At 46.6% G+C, this 22,751-nt stretch overlaps 1 protein-coding gene across 1 annotated transcript; it reads right to left on the bottom strand.

Moving 5' to 3' along the window:
- Window positions 1-16,919: 16,919 nt before the first annotated feature.
- Window positions 16,920-19,880, bottom strand: HEY1 (hes related family bHLH transcription factor with YRPW motif 1; the record flags this gene model as incomplete). Its single annotated transcript, XM_081996756.1, has 5 exons — window positions 16,920-18,283; window positions 19,093-19,174; window positions 19,290-19,373; window positions 19,451-19,526; window positions 19,684-19,880. 5 exons carry the CDS (start codon window positions 19,878-19,880, stop codon window positions 17,700-17,702), a joined length of 1,023 nt encoding a protein of 340 aa, XP_081852882.1. The 3' UTR covers window positions 16,920-17,699.
- Between the last annotated feature and the right edge of the window lie 2,871 nt (window positions 19,881-22,751).

Below are 22,751 nucleotides of genomic sequence, written 5' to 3'. Positions count from 1 at the left end.
ACATACTATGGCGCTTTAGACAACACCTTCTTTTTATCTAGATACCATGGCATAAATTTCCTTAAAATGGAAATTACATTGCTGTTGATCTGGAACTATGGCAATCATTCATTCATTCACCATGTGTATCCAAATAGTACCTGCATAGTTACATACTATACATGTAATATACTACATGTAAAGCCATGTCCTCTGCACTCACGAGAATGGATGCGGCAACCCAGACAGAGCTCCCACGGAAACACGCAGCCACCCAGGTCTCAGGCTGCAGGGAGTGTCAAGGCCTCTCACTGGGAACCTATGTTGGTAGCAAGAGCAGCTGTGTGAGGTGAGACCAGGTGGTCATCTGCTCAACCTGGTGGCAGAGCTGCAAGAAGAGGTAGAATGGTTGAGCATTATGGAGTCAGAGAAAGAGATTGCCTCATGGAACCATGCTCTGCCCTCCCTGAGAGAGAAGCAGGATCGGCCACCAGAAAAAAACAAGATCAAGGGGGTCCTGTGTCCTCCCCTTGCCAGGCTGAAGGCAGCTTAAAAGGAAGGAGTGAATGGAGGCAGGTCCACGCTTGGGGCTGCAGGTGGCAGCCATGCCCACTTCGCATCCCCAGGTGCTTCTGTACAATGGGTATGAGGCTCTGGACATGGAAGGACAGTCCATGGATGATGTGATCGACAGTCCAGCTACACCAGAGGTACTGCCAGGGCCAGAAAGCCCTACCCCCTGCATCACAACCACCCCCACGGGGGAGAAAAGATGGGTTATAGTTGTAGGCAACTGATTCTGAGGGGAACTGAAGGTCCAATATGCTGGACAGACTCTTCTCTTAGGGAAGTCTGCTGTCTCCCCAGGGCCTGGGTTAAGGACATCACTAGGAATCTTCCTAGCCTCATGTGGCCCTCAGACTATTACCCACTACTGCTCTTCCACACGGGTGGAGATGAAGCTGCCATTCACAGTCCAAGGACAATTAAAAGAGGCTTCAGGGCCTTGGGAGGGTTGGTAAGGGAATTTGGAGCACCGGTTATTTTTTCCTCCCTCTTTCCAGTTGCAAGCAGCAACATGGGAAGAAATAGATGGGTCCAGTTTATTAATGCATGGCTCTGTGACTGGTGCCACCGCCACAGTTTCAGGTTTTTTGATAATGGGATGGCCTTCATGACACCTGGCTTGCTGGCATCAGATGGGATTAACCTTTCCCAAAGAGGAAAGAAGGTTCTTGTTTGCAAGCTAGCAGGGCTTATAGGCAGGCCACTCAGAGAGAGGGGCATGTCACCTAAGAGAAAGACCTAAAAGGAACTAAAGGAGGTTCCTCTAAGAGGGTGACAGGGCCAACAGTGGCAATTGTTGGGAGCCCCAGTAGAAGTAGAAGAAGGGGCCAAAGTAGAGGTAGGGGAGGAGGTAGATGGAACAGAGTAGGATGAGGGCAGGGAGGTAACTCCTTGAACTGTACCCCTTTGGGTCCTAATCGGTCTGCTTTTTGCAGAAAAGAAGGACACTGGAAAAATGCCCACAGAGTGAAAAATTATTTGTTGAATCCTCAGGAAAAAGGGGGCCAGAATCAGATGCTAACCTGATTATGCTAGAGACATCTGATACCAAATGAAGGGGACCAGGGGAGGATATCAAGATTTCCACAGCCGATGACCTGGTTCCTTTAAAGCTGGGGAACAAAGTTATAGATTTTCTGGTAGATGGTGGGGCAACCCATTTGGTAGTAACTAGTTTTAAGGGGCCTTGTTGGGGTCATGGGAAAGCGAGCTCTCAGGACATTTTGAAAACCTATGGAATGTATTATTGGAAATACTACATTGATTCATGAATTCCTATATATGCCAGAAAGCCATTGCTGGGACGTGATCTATTGTGTAAATTGGAAGCACAATTAACATTCTCTGACAAGTCTATTCACCTACATGTGCCTGAGGAGACAGTGTGGAGAGCTCAGGTGTGTCTATTGACTGAAAAGAAAGAAGACCAGGATCCCAGAAGAAACCTTAAATGCCATGATACCTCTGGTGTGGGCCTCCAAGAAACCTGGATGAGCCAAGAACGCAGCCCTGGTAAAGGCTGAATTAAAATTAGGATCTCAACTGGTAAGAAGAAAGCAATATCCTATGAAATTTGGAACTAAAATAAGTTTGGAACCATTGATTAATGCTTTTATACAATACCAGTGAAAATAATATGAATACAGTAGATGTACATCTGGTAGTACCTAATCCCTACACCTTATTGTCTGCTATACCTGAGGACAATATGTATTTTACTGTACTAGATTTGAAAGATGCCTTCTTCTGCATCCCCTTGGAAGAAGAAAGACAGAAGATCTTCGCCTTCGAATGTGAAAGTCCCACCACTGTTAGGAAAGTACAACTCTGCTGGACCATGCTGTCCCAAGGGTTTAAAAACTGTCCAACCTTGTTTGTTAACATACTTGCCAAGGAACTAGAAGAATGGCAAGGTAAGAATCTTTCCACTACCTTGTTGCAGTATGTGGATGACATACTTTTGGGAGCAGGGACTGAACAGGAATGTAAAATTGCAACCACAGATTTGCTGAATTTCCTAGGGCTGGATGGATACTAGGTATCTCAGAAAAAGGCCCAAATAATACAGGCCACTGTAACTTCCTTATGATCTGAGATATCTCAGGGAGAAAGAAAACTAGGATCAGAGAGAAAGGAAGCTATTTGTCAACTAGCTCCCCTCTGATCTAAGAACGAACTGTGAGGGTTCTTGGGGATGGCTGGATGGTGCAGATTTTACTCAAGGAAGTGATTCCAAGGTTTGGCATCCCAGAAGGGATGTCATCAGTCAACGGGCCTCACTTTACAGCTGAAGTAGTTTGGGAGGTTGCTAAGTTTCTACAAATACAATGGGATCTACATACACCTTGGAGACCTCAACCAAGTGGGAAGGTAGAAAAGATGAATTGGACCCTAAAGAGACAGATCTCAAAGCTATGTCAGGAAACACAAATGAAGCGGGTGGATGTCGACATTAGTCGCCGAGGGGAGCTGCTCCGGAGCTGGTCCGACCCACAGCAGAGTGGCAGATCCTGGCACACAGCGGGTTTCCAGGGCAGGGAAGGCGCCAGGGCAGCAGAAAGACCCACTAGGATCCAGTGGTGAGAGCTGCTGGTGAGACCTGGGCGTTGCCAGAGCAATGGTGGCCTGCTGCCACACTTATAAAAAGCAGGCTGGGGAGTGCCAGCGACCAGGAGTGGGGCACATCAGCCAGGGCATGGCGCAGCAGTTCACACAAAAGGGCACACAGGGAGGGTGTAGCGGCCCCACCAGCTCAAGAGGTGAGTTCAATGGGTGGGCATCACCTTCTCAGAAAGAGCTTAGCTGTGGTAGCCACCCAGTGGAAAGCCATGTCCTCTGCGCTCACCAGAATGGATGCGGCAACCCAGACAGAGCTCCCACAGAAACGCGCAGCCACCCAGGTCTCAGGCTGCAGGGAGTGTCAGGGCCTCTCACTGGGAACCGATGTTGGTAGTGAGAGCAGCTGTGTGAGGTGAGACCAGGTGATCATCTGCTCAGCCTGGTGGCAGAGCTGCGAGAGGAGGCAGAAAGGTTAAGGAGCATCAGGGAGTTGGAGAAAGAGATAGACCCATGGAACCATACTCTGCCCTCCCTGAGACAGAAGCTGGATCAGCCACCAGAAAAAAACAAGATCAAGGGGGTCCTGTGTCCTCCCTTTGCCAGGCTGAAATCAGTAGCCTAAAGGGAAGAAGCGAATGGAGGCAGGTCCATGCTCAGGGTGGCAGGTGAACCCCCTCCTTGCCCACCTCACATCCCCAGGTGCCTCTGTACAACAGGTATGAGGCTCTGGACATGGAAGGACAGCCCATGGATGAAGTGGATGACAATCCAGGTACACCGGAGTTATATCAGCAAAGAAAATACTGTGGTTGGCTTCCTACAAAGAAAGAAGTTGTTACCTGTTTAAATACCTGTGACCCCATGTGGGACTCGGGTCAGGAGCTGCATGTCTCCATTCTCTGACACAGAGGAACTTTCTGGTTGGGCTACCTTCCTACCTTCCTTCTTGCCAGACCTCTCATGAGCTTGTCAATCCTTGTGTTATTAATGAAGCCATCAGAATAGTGGGTTTGGTATAAGACATACAAACAACAACAGACTCCACATGTCCATAAAATATCTAAGCAGTGGCACGTATTAAGAGCAAGTCCTCGTGTGCTGGATGCAGGCAACACCAGTCTCATGTTGGCAGCAAGAAGAAATGCATGGAGGAGCTTGCCTGCTTTACTGTAACTCCCAGTCGCAAGCTGACCTATCCTCAAAGTAGAAAGTCAGGCTACAGCCCTGTGCATCCTATCTAATTCTCCCATCATGTTAAGTGTTAAACCTAAAGTCAAGGACATTTTGTCTAGGTTGTAGTTAGGAATCTGTGAAAAAGACTGCAAAGATTACTTGTATCTATTTTAATCCACCCCAAGGAAGAGTTTCTTTATCAGCCCTTTTGGAGAGAGATGTAAATGACAGAACCTTCATGCTCACTTGATTTAATGATATAAGTTTTTGTGTGTGCTCCCAGTGGCCCATCACCCAGAACATTTGAGGGAACCACAAGAAACTACTAGGAGTAGGAGAGCTCACTAGTGATCCCACATCATTTAGGATTATTTAGGATTCTGGCAGGATACCCCAAGTGAGCACAGGACCAAGTAGGAGCTGAATGAGGGGAGAAGCTGGTTCATCCCAGTATTAAAAATTACTGACCTTTCAGCAAATCCACTGGTAGTTGTATGTACCAGAGCAGGCCCGAAGTAAAGGTAACAACAATTGATGCCTGGTGATGACAGCTAAAACCAGAGTCCTAAAATATATATCTGCTGAACAGAGCCAAGCAAATCATGAGCTTGTGCCTCTGATCAAAGGCCACCAAGAAAGAGCTGCAGCATTCCTTGGCACGTTCAGGAGACCTCATGGCTATTTTTGACAGCTACCATGTGGTGGCCAGCCAATATATTCTGCAGATGGGCAGATGATCACACCTTGTTGCCAAAAAGCTTTAAGAGATTTACTCTCTTAAAGAGATCCACAGTATTTCTAAGCTCTCTCGCAGACAGTAGCATCTCAGCACAGGGTGAGCTGCGACAAAGTTTCCAGCAGGTTATGGGGCACTTCAGCTCACTTCTCGAAAGATAATGCAGAGCTTATGGTGCTCTTTCCAGCATTTCAGGGGACACCTCAAGCCACCCATAGGCCCAGAGGAAGGATCATGTCAAGGCCATGAGGGTGCCTTTGTCACGGATGAAATCTGTTTCTGGGCACAGGCATGCTGTTTTGCAGTGCATCCGAGGCAACCAGTGCAAACATAAATCTGTTCAAATTTGAGGGGTACTTTGTACAGAGCTGAAGCCCCTTTGAGTAACACTCTTCTGTCAGCAGAAAATAAATCGTGTGGATATTATGGCGACTGAACATCCCTTTTAGCATTTTCAAACACAATGTCACGTAGGAGGATGCCAGAGAAGTAGTGAGAAAACAAAAGAAACTGCAAGCCAGGGTCTTGCAAGTCTCCAGTGGAAATGGTTTTCATGTCAAATGACATAAGTGTCAAACATGAGTCACTGCTGCCACTTTTCCCTGCCCAGAAGAGGGAAATGTATACTCTGTGGTCAAGGAGAGCAGGACAGGATGATAGATATTATGCAGTTTGACTCCAGTGCAAATGAGCTGCTAGAGTTTAATAAAGGTATCTCTCTATAATGCATATTACATTTCCATAGCACTCCATGAAGGACTGGAAACTGAGCCTTCCAGCCAGTGTGAGTTTACCAATGTTTCAGCGACAAGAAAGCAATACTCTTGGAAAGCTCTCCTGAACCCCTGCCCACATTTGGTACCTGTGGTGACTAATTCAAAGCTGTTGTTTTAAAATTACATTGGAACAAGAAAACTGTAGTTCTGCTTCATTTTCTTCCCTGATTATATGCCAAGTGGTAGTGATGACTTGACAGTTTGATGCAAAGAAAAGTTTAGATTGGGGTGTTATTATTTAGACATAAAAAAAGATGAAGCACCTGCATAAGACACGTCTTTTCTTTTTGAGAGCATGGTTTTATATAAAGGGGGCTGCTTAAACTAAGAGCAAAGTGGGCCAATCCTCAGCCAGTGCAATATTTTGAGCAAAGCTCCACCAGTTCACGAATGCCAGGAATCTGGCCTGTTGTCTGCCTTTCAACCCCACTTTATTGTCTGTAAGATTTGCCTTCAGTTTACTCAAGTTTAGTGCACTTCAGTAACTCAGTCAACAGAGGGAAGTAGATGGCAAACATTCCCTCCCAGAAGTGTGGCTTACTTTCTGTCCGCATAGCGACACGAAATGCATCGCTGATGCAAATCCTCCAGTCAGCACCTCTGTGCTTTGCCATCAGGTTTCCTCTCTAGTCAAGGCATCACTGCCTCTTAAAAGTCAAAGCGACCTGGTTTGTTTTCGATACCAGCACTGTATGTGGTTTGAATCATATCTCACTTCTTCAACAATTTGTCCAGAAGCATCTGTTAGGAAAAAAATTAACACTGATCTTTCCCTGCTCATCTGAACACCTTAGAGGCATGCATGTTGTTAAAGTCACACTGTGTCATCCCTTGCGTGTGATGCATAGGCTGGGTTATCTCTGAGATCATAGGAGAAAGCTCAGGGGCCAGGAGGGAGGATTTGCAGTCATGCCCGCAACTGCTGTTACTTTTTAGGTATCCTTGTATATGAGCCTGTGGGACTCTGACAGTTCAGTATGCCCACCACATTTCACTTTTCCGACTGGGCTTCCCATTCCCAGTACTATTTTCTCATTTTTTAATAACAGTTAATTCAAACCTATTAATAGTGACTATTTCACCAGAGCATAAACATAACTTCTCATCTGGAATAGGCATTTACAGGAGCGTAATGCTCGCACTCCACAGTGATGCCGATACAGCTCCAGAGCAGAAAGGTATTTTCTGACATTATTTTATTTTCTGTAAGGGATCTCTCAGTGCTCAGTGGCACTGAAATTATTATTTTGCAGTTTTGACCATGTAACACTTGATCCCACAGGTCCCAGGAAGAAACAACACTCAGACTGCAACAGGGATCTCATACCCATGAAGACAGCAGGGTGAAACTTTTAATTATTACCCATCGTGCCAAGCCTCTGCACAAGTTTTTGTTTGTTTGTTTGTTTCAGGTTTTTTAAGGAAATCCTCCTTCCCTTGTGCCCTACATGTCAGAACTGAGCCCAGCCACAGTTGCTGGCTTTAGAGGGACAGGAAGGAAAACCAAGGAGAGTCATCCCCCTGTGCCCCAACCTGCAGAAAGCCACAGAGACATCGGGAGACAATACACACTATAAAGTCCTCTGCTGGAACAAAAGCACCCTCATTGCACTCTCATTCTCTTTCAAATCAACAGAGTTGTAAAAGTTATTTCTATAGGCTCCTATTTTCTCTCTCTCTTAAAATTGTATGAGAGTGTTTCCCAAACAGCTCCATCGCTATTGTGCAGCCGACACCCCCGCCCCAAACAGCGCGCCTTCGCTCCCATGGGCCACACCACTGAATACAGCAGTTGCTCTGCTGCCTCACAACCTTCCTCCTCTGCCTTGTGAAAGCCAGAGCGTAAAACCAAAATTGTTCCAGAGACGCTAATCTGTAATGTGTTTTCTGTATACTCCCTAAGAAGAGACATAACTGACATATTTTTTTATGTCCTCGAGAAAAGACGTTTCCCTCCTGCTCTAAAGAGCTATAGTGTTTCTTTCCTTATGGAGGAGCCCTAAACAAGCCTCCTGTCCAAATTATGATTTGTTTCCTGACATCATCATGAGGATACCACTTGCCCAAGGTTATAAGAGTTTCTTGTTCATTTCTTGATTAGGTTCTTGCCATCACTCCAAGGTACAGGTTGGCCATTTGAAGCCACTGAGCCATGTGTAAGCACAAATGCTTTGCTGAAATTGTTTATTTAGTGCTACACGTTTGTGATTGTTCCTGGTATCAGGCAGTAAAAGTAGAGAGGCGACAGAAGGAAACCGAGTAATTACAGGGAAAAAAATCTGCTGTGGTACTGCTTATGTCCAGGGAAGACTGTAAGAGCACAGCTGTGTCTGCAGCAAGTCAGGTTCTTGGCTACCCTGTGCAAAAGGAGCAATGTTTTATTGCCAGCTTCTCATCCAGGTAATTACATTCATTTCATTAACAGAGGCAACTTCAGTCAGAATAAAGGTCCAGCCCAACTGATGGTGATCCTACCTCTCGTGTCCAAGTTACCAGTGAGTCACACAGGGTTGGTAACTACCGTAACATTTCTGGCAAATGAGAAGGATTGAGGGGAGTAGCCTCTCCCTTCACACACAAGCCTTTCCTCAACAGTCCCCACAGTCCCAACCAGTTTCCTTTCATGCCTTTAACTCCTCCCAAAGCTGCACTCCGACTGCCAGTTTTCACCTCCTAGACATTTTTGTCACTGCAAGATTTTCCACTGGGATCCCAGTTACACCTCCCCATGTCCCTGCTATAACCCAGTGCCACAGTGGCATTCTGTACCATCTCAATGGAGCCTTCAGCTGTTCATTCCACTCCATCACTCCCAAGCAGAGCTCCTCGAACCAATACTTTTCTCCCTCTTAAACCCACTCTTCTCTAGGACTGGTCCACATCAAGATAACCTATATGTGTCACAACTATCCCTCCTAGTTGAAGGAGTCTAAGTAGTAAATCCAAGATCTTCCGTCCTACTGATGAACCATATGCTTGATGATCTGAGACATCATAGGGGAAGCTGTGCCTTCAAATAATTTATTTAAGACCTAGTACATTATACACAAAAGGCTGTGTTAAAAATACAATGTTGAGTTGTGAAGTCAAACACACAAAAACACACGTAAGGGGAGTATTAATTTTGCCTAAGAAATCTGTTTCATCCCAACCACTGGCTGGATTTTCTTTCATCAGGGAGTAGTGAAGAGTAGTGAACATTTCTAGTTGTTGCTGAAATAGTTGAATGTGTTAGGAGACTTTGGAGTGTGAAATACACTCCTACAGTTAAGGGTACTGAACGTTACTGTGGAAACTGGATTTTTTTTTCTTTTCTTTTTTGCTTTCATTCACATAAATGCTGTGGGAGACTAGGAAAAGGTTTCCTAAATGCCTAATTGTTCCTGGTCCTCCTCATTGCCTGAAATGCTGACAGGAGAAGTAGCTCAGCCTGATGTGAAGTTGTATTCACCCTCTGTGGCTTCCACAAAGTCAAGAGCAGCTGTGCTTTAAATCCAGGAACTGCTGCAGAAGTACTGAAGAAAAAAACCAATCCAGTTTGAAACACCTCAGCTGAGCAACTCAATCACAGATTTGATTTTCAACTTTCTGAGTCCCAACTCCCTACCCAGAATGTAGTGTTAAATCTCCATGGGACATTGCAAATATCACTTAACTTTGGGGGAGTAAATGTAAAAGTGTTGAGACTGGAAATCCCTGGGGATAGGGAGAAGGAGTCTTATTAATAAAAGCCTCCTCTTTAGAGTCAGGCTTCAACATAAAAAGGGTCTCGAGTTTTACCCTGTACCCTACCCACTCCCCTGGAATACATGTCATTCTGCAGCTCCTGCGATCTTGGAACCAAGTGGGACTAGATGCCGGGTACAAGTTCTGTACACAAACTCATCTTCATCATCTCTCACTGTTCCATAGGATTAACAGCACTGTTGCAACAGCTCTGCTAGTACAAACAAGTGAGGAGCAGACGCTGTCACCAAAAAATTAAATCTGAGGTGGCACTAGCCCCTGGCAAAGTCTTCTCAAGTCTTTTTCAGTCAGTCAGACATAGTTGTTAAATGAACCTTGTTTGGGATGTGTCAAATACAATTTCATAAAAATCTTCTTTCTGATGGGAGTTTTGGTTTATAAAAGTTAAAGCAATGCACATAGCTGAGCTGAACAGGCTGTTTCCCAATAGATTCTGGTATAAAAAGTATTTTTTATATAATCCTTGAATCACAGCTTTCTCAGCAACTGTTCGATACAGACTGTGTTTCTAACTCACGCAGGGCAATGAAAATAGTGTGGACGGAAGGCTGCTCTTCCTAGCAGAGGAACTGGTAATAAGAGGGGATTTTGACCCTCTTTTTTTTCTTTTGAATGAGAAAGTGTGAAGCCAAAATGAAAGCTAAAGAACAATTTCATTACTGCTCCCTTTTTCCTTAAAAAATGCATGAAGTCAGACTGTCTGACTAGCACATTATGAGGATATTGATGCTGTTAAAAAAAAACCACACACACAGAGAAAAAAAAAACAACCAAAAACCCAAAGCAGGGATTTTTCTACCAGGAAACCTGATGCGTCACTCCTTCAGCTTTTTCCCTGGGGGCAGACCACGGGAATTCCCAGTCTTGGGCCCCTGTGGCCCTCAGCCAGCACTGTCATTGAAGCTGTGTTTTCAGTCTGGGATGTTGCCGTGCTATAGGGATGGAAAATGAGGCTTCGGTCTGTTAACTGGCACGATGAGGTCAGATCTCAGGGAGCTGTGTAAAGAGTCCTGCAGACCTCTGTCAGCACCATGAAGAAGCAAGGAGCCTTCTTACTTCCCAGAGAGGAGATAAAAATTGGACAAACGTTGCCTGAAACAACAAGATTTTTAAAGCCCCATAACAGATTTTGCTTTAACTTCTTTCAATGAGCAGCTGACTCATTGAGGGCTCTCGCAAGCTTCGTGCCTGGTTGGGCCGGGGCGGGGGTACGTGGGATTTCAATCCTCTCTTTTGAAACAGGTACAGATTTAACAGGTGAGGGAGTGACAACCATTTAGCTTTAGATCTACAATCACACTTCTCGGTGTGCTTGTTTGATCTGATGCCTGAAATCTTGGGACACGGTTGTGGCCACATGGCAGTTCAGGCCCAGCCTGAACTATAAACCTATATGGGTTTATGCGATGGAAGAGGTCTGTGCAGCTGGAACTGAAGGGGAGGGCCAGATTGCGGAAACCTAACGGAAGGGAAGGGTTCATCTTCAAAAGAGCTGCTCTTTCTGCTTGCATGGCCTTTACAACTCACTGCTGACTGATGCACCTTAGCCCTTGCCCACACCGACTTAATGGATATTTCTTTTCATCCAACAAGTATGTGCACCATTCACATCTCCACCTACTCCAGTTCTTAACAGGGTAAAGTTTAATCATTATTATTCCTGGTGCTACTTTTGGGAAGAAAAAGAGTAATTTTGTCATTGCATGCTCCAGAAAACATGAAAGTCTCTAAGGAGCCCAAACTTCCTGTGTACCAATGACTTCAACTTTGCCCCACCTTTGTGAAGCACAGGCAGCTAGTGAAAGAATGTCATCCACTCTAACAATTGATTTTCTTGTGTACAATAACGTCAGACCTTTTAAATAAAAGGCTGACCCGTCTCCTTCTAAAATAATTTGTCTGTTTTATGGAGTGTTGTTCTGATTATATACAATTCCCACAAGAAGGGAAGTACCTTTAAAATAAGGACTATTCAGTACTAGTACAGGATTTCCTCTTGTTGTTGATAATTTCCTCTTAACAGAAGACGCAATGAATCCCAGAGAAATTCAAAGGGGCAATCTACAGACGGTTAGGCATCTACATTATACAGGGAACATTGTTCAGTCAAATTTATGTTTTCCTGATGAAGTAAAAAATACATCTACCTGCTGTGTAGCGTGTAAGAATTCCTACAGCACACACTTCAGTTCCCTTTGCTACGTTTTTAATCCCTGTCTAACCCCACAAACTCTTATATAACCATCACTGAACAACAACAGATGACAATTATTCTCATTTCATCTTTTGATATTGAAATTCAGCCTCTGAAATGGCCTCTTTGTTAAACAAGGCAGGCTTGGTGATAATAAGAAGCAGTATTACCAAGTTATTATCTACATTATCAATAGCACATATATAATACGAAGCAAGTTAGCAACTCTGCATTCTCTCTACCAGATGTTCCTTATCTCAGAAGCATGCTCTGTACTCCTTGTCACTAGAAGAGCTAGTTTTCCACTACTGCTCTATTCACCTGATGGCGCAGGAGACCTCCTAACTATGTAGATGGCTGACACATACCCAAAACCACAACACCAAAATCCAGGAGTTAAGCGGCTGCACCAGCAGCTAGGTGGTAGCTGCTGAGAAAGGCTGAGTGATTTGTGGAAATGGCTGCCAGTCATTAGGAGCTCATATCAGTTATCCTGATGTTTCAAATTCTCTGTCAAGTTGGGTCACAAGCCTCCTCTCATGCACAGACCATGCTTTAATTCCTTAAACTCCTTACACTCACTTGACCAGGTTGTACAAATGCAATCAGTAAATCGTGCTGTGATACGTTCTTACAGCTGGCAATAGTCCATCTGAGCCCTGGTTCCTCCCTAGCCAGTGAGATGACCCATTAAATTTGATGAAGACATTCATACGCATTTGTTTCAGCACCTCACTTCTTTTAAATTATGTGCCTCAGTCTTTGCATGTAACTGGCTTACTGAGCAAAGTTATGAATACTAAGAGTATTACCTTCCCCACTCTGAATCCTTTACATACTTGCATGCAGCTTATTTTGTCATCTGATGTCACTTATTTCCGTATCTTTGCAACAGGCAAAGCAAACAATGCAACTCTTCACTCATCTGTTCACAGCCTCAGTTTTCCTCTGATCCTGCACATCAGCCTTCCTTCCTCCTCTCTCCCTGCCATTCTCTTGCAGAGCTGTTCCACCAGCTTTTCTGCTCCAACATCCTTTCTCCTGTGAACACAACACAAGATGGAGAAATGCACGTACCATCAGTGTTTAACCTGTTACTACTGTCTGTGCCTAGATTTCACAGCTTACCTTGGAGAAATACAAGCCACCTGGAAAGCTCCAGGAAGTCTTTCCAATGCAGAGAGAAGAGGGTGGTCTGCAGAGGTCTCCCTGTGCTGAGGCTGCCCCGACAAGCAGAAGTGCAGAAGATTTGCAGAACTGGCTCCAGATAGTACTCCCCTCCCTTCCTTTCCAGGTGGCTTCTCCTGAAGAAGGCAGCCTGGTAAAAGACTCTGAAAAGGTCCAAGCAATGTAATGTGGTTAAGGGATCTATGAGCAGGGCAGAATGCCCCTAGTGCCCAGCTGTTTTGAGCAGTTAAGTAAGGCCCTCCTGCATTATACAGCAGTGTTCTAGTGATGTATTGAATAAAAAAAGGAAAAACAGCTGGAAGAGAACCTCTGTCTATGACCCTTGCTCTGCTGGGGAGGCTTGGGCAGGCTGCATACAGCATGGGTCAAAGCAAGGCAGTTTGGCCCACTCCTTCAAGCTGCATGAATAATTAGTAGAATTTGCTAGAGAGAAAATTGTGTGGGGCTAGCTGGAATAACACAGAACAACATACAGTACCCAAGCACTTCCTTAATAAAAGCTTTCACCAAATGAACTCCTCAGACTCCCAGAAGACACCTTCAAGTATCTATATCTTACTAGGCATTGGCATTTCAACATTTATTACCACAGTTAAGCTACTATATTGCAAGCATGAGTCAATGCCTGCATCTTCTGGCTCCAGAAGAAAGGAACTGTTCTAATTTTTATTTATAAGCTGGGCAAGCGGAGAGAGAGGCATTCAGTTACAGGCAAAGCACACACTGCTCTATGAGGCCGGGTAGGCTGGTTAATACATGGACATATTCGTGCCTTAGCGTCCTGAGTCACAAGTACCACAACCCATCTCTGCAACTTTTCATGTAAGACCTCAGAAAAGGGCTTTGTAAATCATGTTTGTTGCCTTGCAGTACAAAGCCCAGGACCTCCACATTATTCACTGCAGACTTCCAGCTCCATATAGAGTGTGTTACGACCTGATTTCTGGCAAGAAGCACTTGTGACTGTGCACGCAATATAAAACAAGAAGAAGGATTTTGGTTTATCTGTGCTCATTTGGGCTTGTTTGTTGCTTGGGAAAAAAAAAAAAAACAAAACTGGTAGGCTTCCCACCACTATGCAATAGTCTAGGAAGGCTCCTGTCACCTGGGGACTCACATGCTGATGTGTGAGTGAAAAGAGCAATAGCCAGAATTCATGGGTTTTTCAGCATGATCCTAATAAACTCTGTCATGCTACTAGTGTTAAGATGGGAGCACAGAACAGAAACTGTCTAAAGAACTACTGACAGCTTCTTTCCAAAAGCTAAAAAATGTCATTTTCATGAGCTATTCCTTTACGCCAAAGCATGGAATGGATTTCCAAAGGTTTGTATCTGGTTTTATGCAGTATTTATCAGCCTCTTAAATTTATTCTGTACTCAAATCCAGGTTCCTTGATAAAAGAAGATAATATTAGCTTATATGAAATACCACATCATCTTACATCCTACACAAAGCTTTAGCCTGAAGATTTCCGGACAGACACAGTTCATCCAAAGCAATTGAAGGTAGTTAGGAGGTCATGGGATCAAGGCACATATGCATTTCCTTTCTTCTCTACCATCCCTCCAGTTAAGCTTGTGCTCCTGAATTGCTCTTTTGCAATAGGGTAAACAAGTAAATGCTTTGGACTTAGGAGATACCTGTTTCCTATAGAAGCAAGCTTATTTTTCCTTTCTCAGTTCGTCTTTAGAAACCTGGTGTCCCCTAGGAAAGAAAAATAGCAGAACATTTCAGAACTGTAGTTTTTGAGAAACAACAGCATTTGTCATTCATATAGAAAATTTCCAGCTACCACTGTCTCCTGATGAAAGCAGAACAAGCACTGCCATCCCTTTTTCACAGCTGACAAAACAGATATGGAGTGTTTGCCAAGCATGATTTACTAAGTTAGCACAAGTAGTAATACAGCCCTGGACTTCCAACCCTGGTGCTTCAACTTGTGGGCCATGCTTGTCCCATTTGAATTACTAGGTTTTGTGAGTTCCTAGAACTCGTTCATCTCTTTCTACAATAATAATCAGTAGATTTTGAGTCTCTAAAAACGAATATAGACTTATTGCAAAAGTTGAATAAAATCAGAACTTTTCATTAATACCTTTGCCATTGGCAATGGAAAGAGAAGACAGCGGATATAGACAGACACCAGCAGCCAAACTTTTATTGCACTCTCTGCTTCTGAAGTCCATTCAAGAGTAGGACAGTGGGACAAAAATAATTATAGGGGTCTTTCTACACAAAAGAGCCAGCTATTTAGAGGCAGGCAAAGTCATTTGAATGTCAATGAAATAACCATTAAAAGGCTGAGAAGCATTGCCATTTATTAAAAGATCTAAAGAATAGTTGCATGCACTATAGCAATCTTCTAGGTTGGAGTTGTTAATTTGGTATAAAAACCTATTAGGGACAGGGCAGAGCATAATTAAACAGGAGACAATACACACTGTGAAAAGGAAACTGGATCCGGAATTTTACAGCCTCTTATTTCATGTTTCTACATGAAATACTATGCTGTATAATCTCTCCTCAATAATAGCTATGTATTTCTAGCTCCCACGGTGTTTTGCGTTTCATTTCTAGTAGTGGTCCCCTACAGCCTAGGGAGGAAGGTAAAACAAGGTTACGCACTTGAATGCCCTCCTACTCTTTCCAGCCTCACGGCAATCTTTCTTCCGAGAAAGCCTCTCATCAATGCCACTCCTTAATTGGCCCGAGAGCCCCTCTTTAAACAAAGCTCTCGACTCCCACAGGGCCAAGATCCTTTCTGCTATTCTGGCAGAGCTAAATCCGGACAAGGATACGCCATTTACCAACACAAGCATACTATAAATTCAAATGCACAGGAAAGAAGTGAGGTACTTCCGGAAGTTTTTGATGTTCTGTAGGTAGAGATTTGCAGGTAGGACAGACCGCATCTGGAGAAAACCTTCTTTCTACGTGTAAGCCTGTCAGGTTGTTACCTCAAGAAAAAGCGTAAGACGCTAGTAATACCGCTCAGTAACAAATACAGGATCAGTCGGAGACCTTGGGTAGATTCTGCACTCATGCACTGAGCACGAGCTAAACCAGACTGTTAGGTACAAAACGTTGTTACAGACCTACAGGACAGATAAACATTTCACAAGGTAGTCGGGAAAGGACTCTGCATTTGTAAAAATGATCACTTTTTAATATCAATACAAATCAGTAAGAATATTCAGGTGCACTGCAGCTTTAACCTCTTCTTTAGCAGAAACCCTGGTCTCTTCACCATCTGCCCACACAATGCCAGGTATGTAGAAGCAACACAAAAAATGTATCCTAAATTTTTGTTCCCTCAACCGTTATTCCAAGGCGCTGCCATTCTTTATGTACTCAGCTAGTGTAGCTAAGTATGCCATAATATTTTTAAAAAAAGTAAATACAAATGCCCACAGCAGGACTAATTAGCAATTGTTCAACATCTCCCGTGATACCCAGAGGCACCAAGTTCTCCACTGATAGACATCAAACAAACATGTCATTTAAAATACTTTGTTCTTTCTCCTTTATTTAGCCACAACACAAATACAAGAGCAGTCAAACCCTCTCCAGTGGGACTCACTAGATAAACCTGTTCAGATTAAGATTCTCATGAAATCAACCAAAATATACATGTACACGCACACTCTCAGGCACACAAGAATGCAGCAGAGCCCCTACAAAATGAGGAGTGGCACTGAACTGCACCTAAAAGTAAAACGCAATAGAAAAATCAACTGATTACGATACATCTGTTAAGCAACAAGGCTGTGCACTGAATGGGTTCCGACTGTACCATTCCATTGGCTATTTAAGTCCCAGCATCATCCATTTCAGGTGTAAATTTGAAGCTCACAGAGGGAAAGAGTCTGATCTCAGTTATGCAAGAATACGGGTAATAGAACAATTACCCCACTGTAACTCAAAGCAGAATCTGGCCCCATGAAAGGAATATGCATATGACTGGCTCCAGCTGGAAGACTACTGCAGGTGACAACTTTTTTTTTCCCCTTCACTTCCCCAGCAACTAAACCCGTCACCAATAGAGTGTGTAATTTGGCTTTTGCACCCTCCCCACACTTTCGAGTTTGCTCTAAAGCAAGTAGCACTCCTTTTGGTGGAAGAAATAGTGTAGCAGTTCTGTGATGTGAGTAAATGTCCACTAGAGACTAGAATAAGACCACCAAATATACCACACCACTGCTGAAGAAATAGAAATTGGGCTCTTAGATAAAGCTGGTCAAGCTGGTCCATCTGATTTGTCCACGCTTTGTTCAGAAATGTAAGACTCAAATATAGTTTACAAAAAGAGTAATTCTTTATAGAACATCTCAGTGTCAGAATACGAATAAAAACACAGCTTGTTAATGCTGAGAAGAGTGGTCTTGGAAAAATTAATAACTAAACTAGGCCACTGCTAACAATAATAGGTGATATCTCTTCATAAAAAGGCAGTCTGATGTACTCAGGAAAAACGAAACATTTGAAACAAACTGTTCACAAAAGTGATTTAAATGCTCAGCACAGATCTAGCACAAGTGTTAACAACCACTATTGTAATTTTATTTTTGGACAACTTCAGTAACTATTTAAAAAAAAAATTACTAATACAAAAATGTAGAAAACAAAAAGAAAAATCCAAAGAGACAGTTTTTAGACAAACTTAGTTAAGGTGAAGCTGTACCTTTGTCCCAGTTACTAAGAACTTCAATTTTAAGCGTGGCATAACCCAGCTCAGCTAGGTTGGTAGGCTTCCCCACCCTTACTAAAGAGTTAGTTCTTAGAAGGCTCCAATCTCAGTTCCCCAGGGTCTGTATGGTTTGCCAAGGGCTGCTGACTGTGTTGGTGCAGATGGGCTCAGCACGTTGGGGGACAGCAGATGGAAGGAGCCAAACGAAAAGGGGAACGCAGACAGAGATGCCATGGAGGAGAGAAGAGGAGGAGACAGTTTGGTAGTAGATGTGACCACGGGGAGCACTGGTCCAACGCTGCCATTTGGGGGCACTCTGAGTGAGGAAGCTTCAGCATGTGGGGCGGCAATTCTGGTCTGGTGATGTGGTTCTGTGGAAGATGCTGTAGTACTGGTATTACCGTGCCCGTTTTGAGCCAGCAGCAAGGGGTGAGATATGTGAGGGTGATGTCCAAAGGCACTGCCCCAAGGAATGTGTCCAATGCCAGTGTGTGCACTACTTGCTGCTTCCCGTTGAGAGGCGTAGTTATTGAGATGAGACACAAGTCGAACTCGCAGAGGATCAGAGGCGTCCAGACCCTCTATAATACTAAGGTATCGAGCAACTTCAGCCAGGCACTCTCGAAACCCTAGACTCCGATAGTCCATAGCCAAAGCATGAGCATCAAAATAACCTAAGAGAAAAGAACAAAGAACAGAGTCTTAAGATGCTGTTTTCTACTCATTGTCTACATGTAGCCTCCCCACTCCACCCTCCCCTATAAGCATATTTCACTTGGAAGTGGTTAGTATTCCCAATCATAGATTAACTGCCAAGCTGCTTTTTTCTTTTCTTGTTTTGTCTATCAAGCTTTTCACTTGTATCTGTGCTGTGATGCTGCAAGTCCCAAGACCAGTCACAGATTGCCATTTTTAAACTGAAATTGCACACTGCCACTGGAGGGAAGTACTTTTGTCCTTTTCATGTCTCCCCAGTGCAAGCAAAACCCTAGTGCAGTGAAATTCATTAGAAACACAAGCCCAAACTTATCAGAGGGGACTTCTGCAGGAAATGTACTTTTTTCCTAAAAGTGCATCTCACCATTTTTGCTAATTCTCATCACTACTTATTTCGTTCTGCATTTTCTTCTAGTTTCTGTTCTGAACTTTCAGAAAGTTAGAGAAACAAACATGTGAAAACACCAAAAATTTTGTGTTTTCCAAGTTTCCAAAACAATTCACTCCATAGTGCTGACACATTGCTAGAGGCTTGTAATTGCTCTCCCCTAAAACAACCTGGAGCTAGCACTGTAAAATGTCTCAGTGCTAGCAATGCCGCAAATCCTGTCAAGTAGAAGAAAGTCCCAAATTCCTGTCGAAACATAAAAGAGTTTCCATTCACTTTCTCCAAGCACTCCCACAGCACACTGTGCTAGGCAATGCACCCCTCTCACAGCAGCCTCTCTGCAGAGCTTCTGACTCACTGTCAGGCACAAAACTTTACCTTTTCCTCCCGCCGTATGCAGCATTTTCAGATGGTCGACAGTCATCTGCAGAATCTCTGCTTTTTCCAGCTTGGCCGATCCCTAGGAGAGATGGGGAAACACGGAACTTTTTAGGCAGAACCAGAGACATTAAAGAGGGGCGACTCTTCCTCCCGGGAACAGGGGGGAGGCAGTGCGGATGGTCACTGGGCGCTACCTGCTTCTCAAAGGCGCTGGGCACCAGCCTCCTCAGCTCCGACAGGCTGTTGTTGATGCGATCGCGGCGGCGCTTCTCGATGATCTAGGGCAGAAAGCGGGGGGTCAGAGGGCGGGCGGGCCGGGGCTGGGGGGAGCCGCGGCCGGCTGGCAGGCACTCACCCCTCGGCGCCTCTTCCTGGCCAGGATCTGCGAGGTGGTGGAGGGAGACATGGAGCCCGCGGCCGAGCTCAGGTTCCTGCGGGGAGTAGCGGGACACCGATCACCACAGGCACCGCCGCCCCGGGGAGCGAGGGAGGGAGGGAGCAAGGGACAGGGGGGCCGGGGCTCCGCAGGGCTGAGGGGAGGGAAGTGTCGCCGGGCCGCCCCACGGTGCCCACCCTGCCTGCGCTCACCCGTTCTCGTCCGCGCTCTCCTTCTCCACCTCCACGGCCTCGTCCAGCTCCTCGCTGTCCGAGGAGCTGTACTCGGGGTGCGCCCGCTTCATGGCGGCGGGGGGGCGCGGGCGGCCGTCAGGGGGGCGGCGTACGGCGCGCGGGAGGAGGGCGCCCAGCGCGCGCCCCGCGCCTCGCCCGGCGCCCGTCTCCCCCATAGCGTTCCCACGCCTCGCCTCTTACCCGCCGCGGGCGGGCGGGCCGGCCGGCGGGCGGGCAGCAAGCAGGCAGGCAGGCAGGCAGGCGGGCAGGCGGCAGGCAGCAAGCAGGCAGGAGGCAGGCAGGAGGCAGGCGGGCAGGCAGCCGGGCAGAGCACGCCCGCTGTCGCCCGCCGCCCAGCACAGCCACGCGCGGCCCCTGCCGCTCCCATTGGCCGCCGGCGCGCCGGCCTCAGCCAATTGCCGCAGGTCGGCCGCTGGGCCCCGCCCCCTCGACTGGGAGCGGGACGGCGGGGGAGGTGCGGCCGCGAGCCGTGGGAAAGCGGTGCGGGGCGCGGCGGGCGGCGGCGCTCCGGCGCGGGGCGGCGCGCGGCAGCGGCGGCCGCCGCGTGCGGGCCCGGGCGGCGGGCGGGGCGAGCGCTGTGCCCGCGGGCAGCGCAGCCCCGCGCGCCCTCGGGATCCCCCGGTAGCCCGGGCCCCGCGGTCCGATCGCAGCCTGTTGGAGGGTAACTGTCCCTTCCCAGGCCGGCGAGGCTCCGGAGAGCTTCCCCCGAGGAGGAGGGGAAGCCTGAGCGGGAGCTGCCCGCCCTCCTTCCGAAAAACGCGTCCAGTGGGTGGCCAGAGCCCGAAAGCTGAGGAGTCGTGAAGTTTGGTTTTTCCTGTGTTGGCAGCGCAAAGGAAATCAAGGCGTCCCTCGACTGTGCAAATCTGTCAGCCGAATCCTTTCCTTCTCTCGCACCACTAGCCCCCTGCGCCCATTTTGGAGGTGGGGAGAAGCAGGGAAGGGTTTTTAAGAAGCTATAAGCAAATGCACTTTGCTATGCAGTTGCTGGCAAGGGAGAAGGGATGACGGGACAGGTCAGCCTTGCATGCGGTGCATGCAGAGCTTTGGCTGGCGCGCTCGCAGTGCACGTGTGCTGTGTTGCACTAAGCAGGGCCCTGAGCCTGGATGCCATATTCCCCTAAATTGCCGTGTTCCCCAGCACAAATCCCCTTCATTCTGCCAGCTTTCTCAGGCTGAGGTACTGGCAAAATGGGACAGGTGAAACAAGGACGTCCTCTTTGAGGTGGTTTCATAATAATTACATTTTCATTTACATGAAGCCTTTCAACTAAGGCTCCTTTTCTAAGTTGATTCTTTCGCATTTCGCAATTGGAGGGGCTGGAGGATAACCAAGACCAAGATGGTGTGACAGCAAAGAATTGATGAACTCAGGTTTCCCCATTTCAAAACCCTGGAATAGATGCTTTCACCCTCCCACTTGTTGAGGTAAAAGTTCCTGGCACGGAGTTCCTCCAGGTTTCATGGAGTTGCCCGTATTTTTGCAAAGCATCTCTGGTGGGAAGGGAAAGGGAAGCAAGGACCAGGCGAAAGGTACTAAAAGAGCTCTAGTTAAGATGACAGAAACAGTCCTGCAGCCACCTCTCAGTAGCTAACAGAAGATGAAAGAAATACTCTGTTCCCACATTACATTTTTCATAAATCTATCCTTTCTGCAGTGCTATAATTAAGGTCCTGTCAGCACTTCTATTACGTCCACCTTTCCAGCCTCTATATTTTTGTTGTGAAACATCTCTGCTTGCACCACTTGCTCTCACAGGACCAAAAGCTGTGTCAGTGGAAGGCGCAGTGACATTTATGCCTTTTGTGGCCTGCAGACATCTGACTTCTCCAATCCAGGCATGTATATGTCTTCTTCATACTACAGGGAAAAAAACATTGTAAAAGAAATTATTTGGCATTAAGCATTCATTGCTTCTGAGTAGAGGTCTGGCCACCCAGGTTCCCAGCAGCCAGATCCTGGAGCTGACCCCCATCCTTAGCTCCTTGAACGACTGGGGCCAGGCAGCCTCCAAAGATGCTTCCGGAGCCTGTGTAGGCTAAATCATCTCTGAATGATTTAGAGGAACGGGCAGGTAGAATGTAGCTGGGCCCCAGCATGAGCAATTGCAGTTGGCTATCAGCTGCCATGGGAAGATAAGAAATGTTTGCCCTTGTGTGGTTTCAGTCTTCCCATCCAGCACCAGGAGGAACAGACAGCAAAACCAGCTTTAAATTACTCCTGTTCTTTGCTGATATTGGACACAGCCCGATCCTCAGTGTTGGTCTAATTGTTAACCGTGGCCCAAAGGGCAGTTTTATTAGCCAGAAATTATCAACATGCTGAGACAGCGCTGTCATGCACCTCTCTTGCCAGAAGGGCAGACGGGAGAGCAGCCTTCTGCACGCCAAAGTCCACGGAAGTTAAAGTAACCGTGCACAAGAAGGCGGCACTTCCCGAAAGGACTTAGTGTCAAACCCCATTGATGCCTTCACAGCGAGGAGGCAATGAGCCTTAGGAGATGACAGCCTTCTCCCCTGTCCTCTACACGGCCACGGTGCCTCCCTTCTCCCTGCTTCACACTACAGTGCAAGCACCCTCTTGCCTTCCACCTGCCCACCTTTTACTACCGTCTGCCTCAGTCTCCCCACCACCCAAACACCTTGTCGCAGCACAGCAGCACCCCAGGCCCCTTCCTATCACACCAACCGGCACGCTTGCCTCCCCGCCCCGCTTCCCCATCGCTTCCAGGTCTGGCACAACGCGGCGTTTCCACCACGCTGCAGCGGCGCAGGCTCCGCAGCCGCGTCTGGCAGGAGGGGCAGGAGGAGGTAAAGCCGGCACGGCACAGCAGAGGCTCAGGTTTGAGAGACGCAGGAACTGTTGGTCACAACTGTCCCTGGGAAGGGGCTGGTGCCATTTTTTGTGTGCATCCCCCCCCCATTCTTCTTCGCTGAATGCCTCCTCCGGCGGTTTCGGTGCTCGTCTGAAAGGGAGCTGTTTATTGCTGCTGCAGGCTTCCCTCCAGCGGAGACCTGCCACTGCTGAC

The sequence above is a fragment of the Phaethon aethereus genome, assembly GCF_964289735.1.
Source record: "Phaethon aethereus genome assembly, chromosome: 2".
NCBI lineage: Eukaryota > Metazoa > Chordata > Aves > Phaethontiformes > Phaethontidae > Phaethon > Phaethon aethereus.
This window is presented reverse-complemented; position numbering and strand designations above follow the sequence as displayed.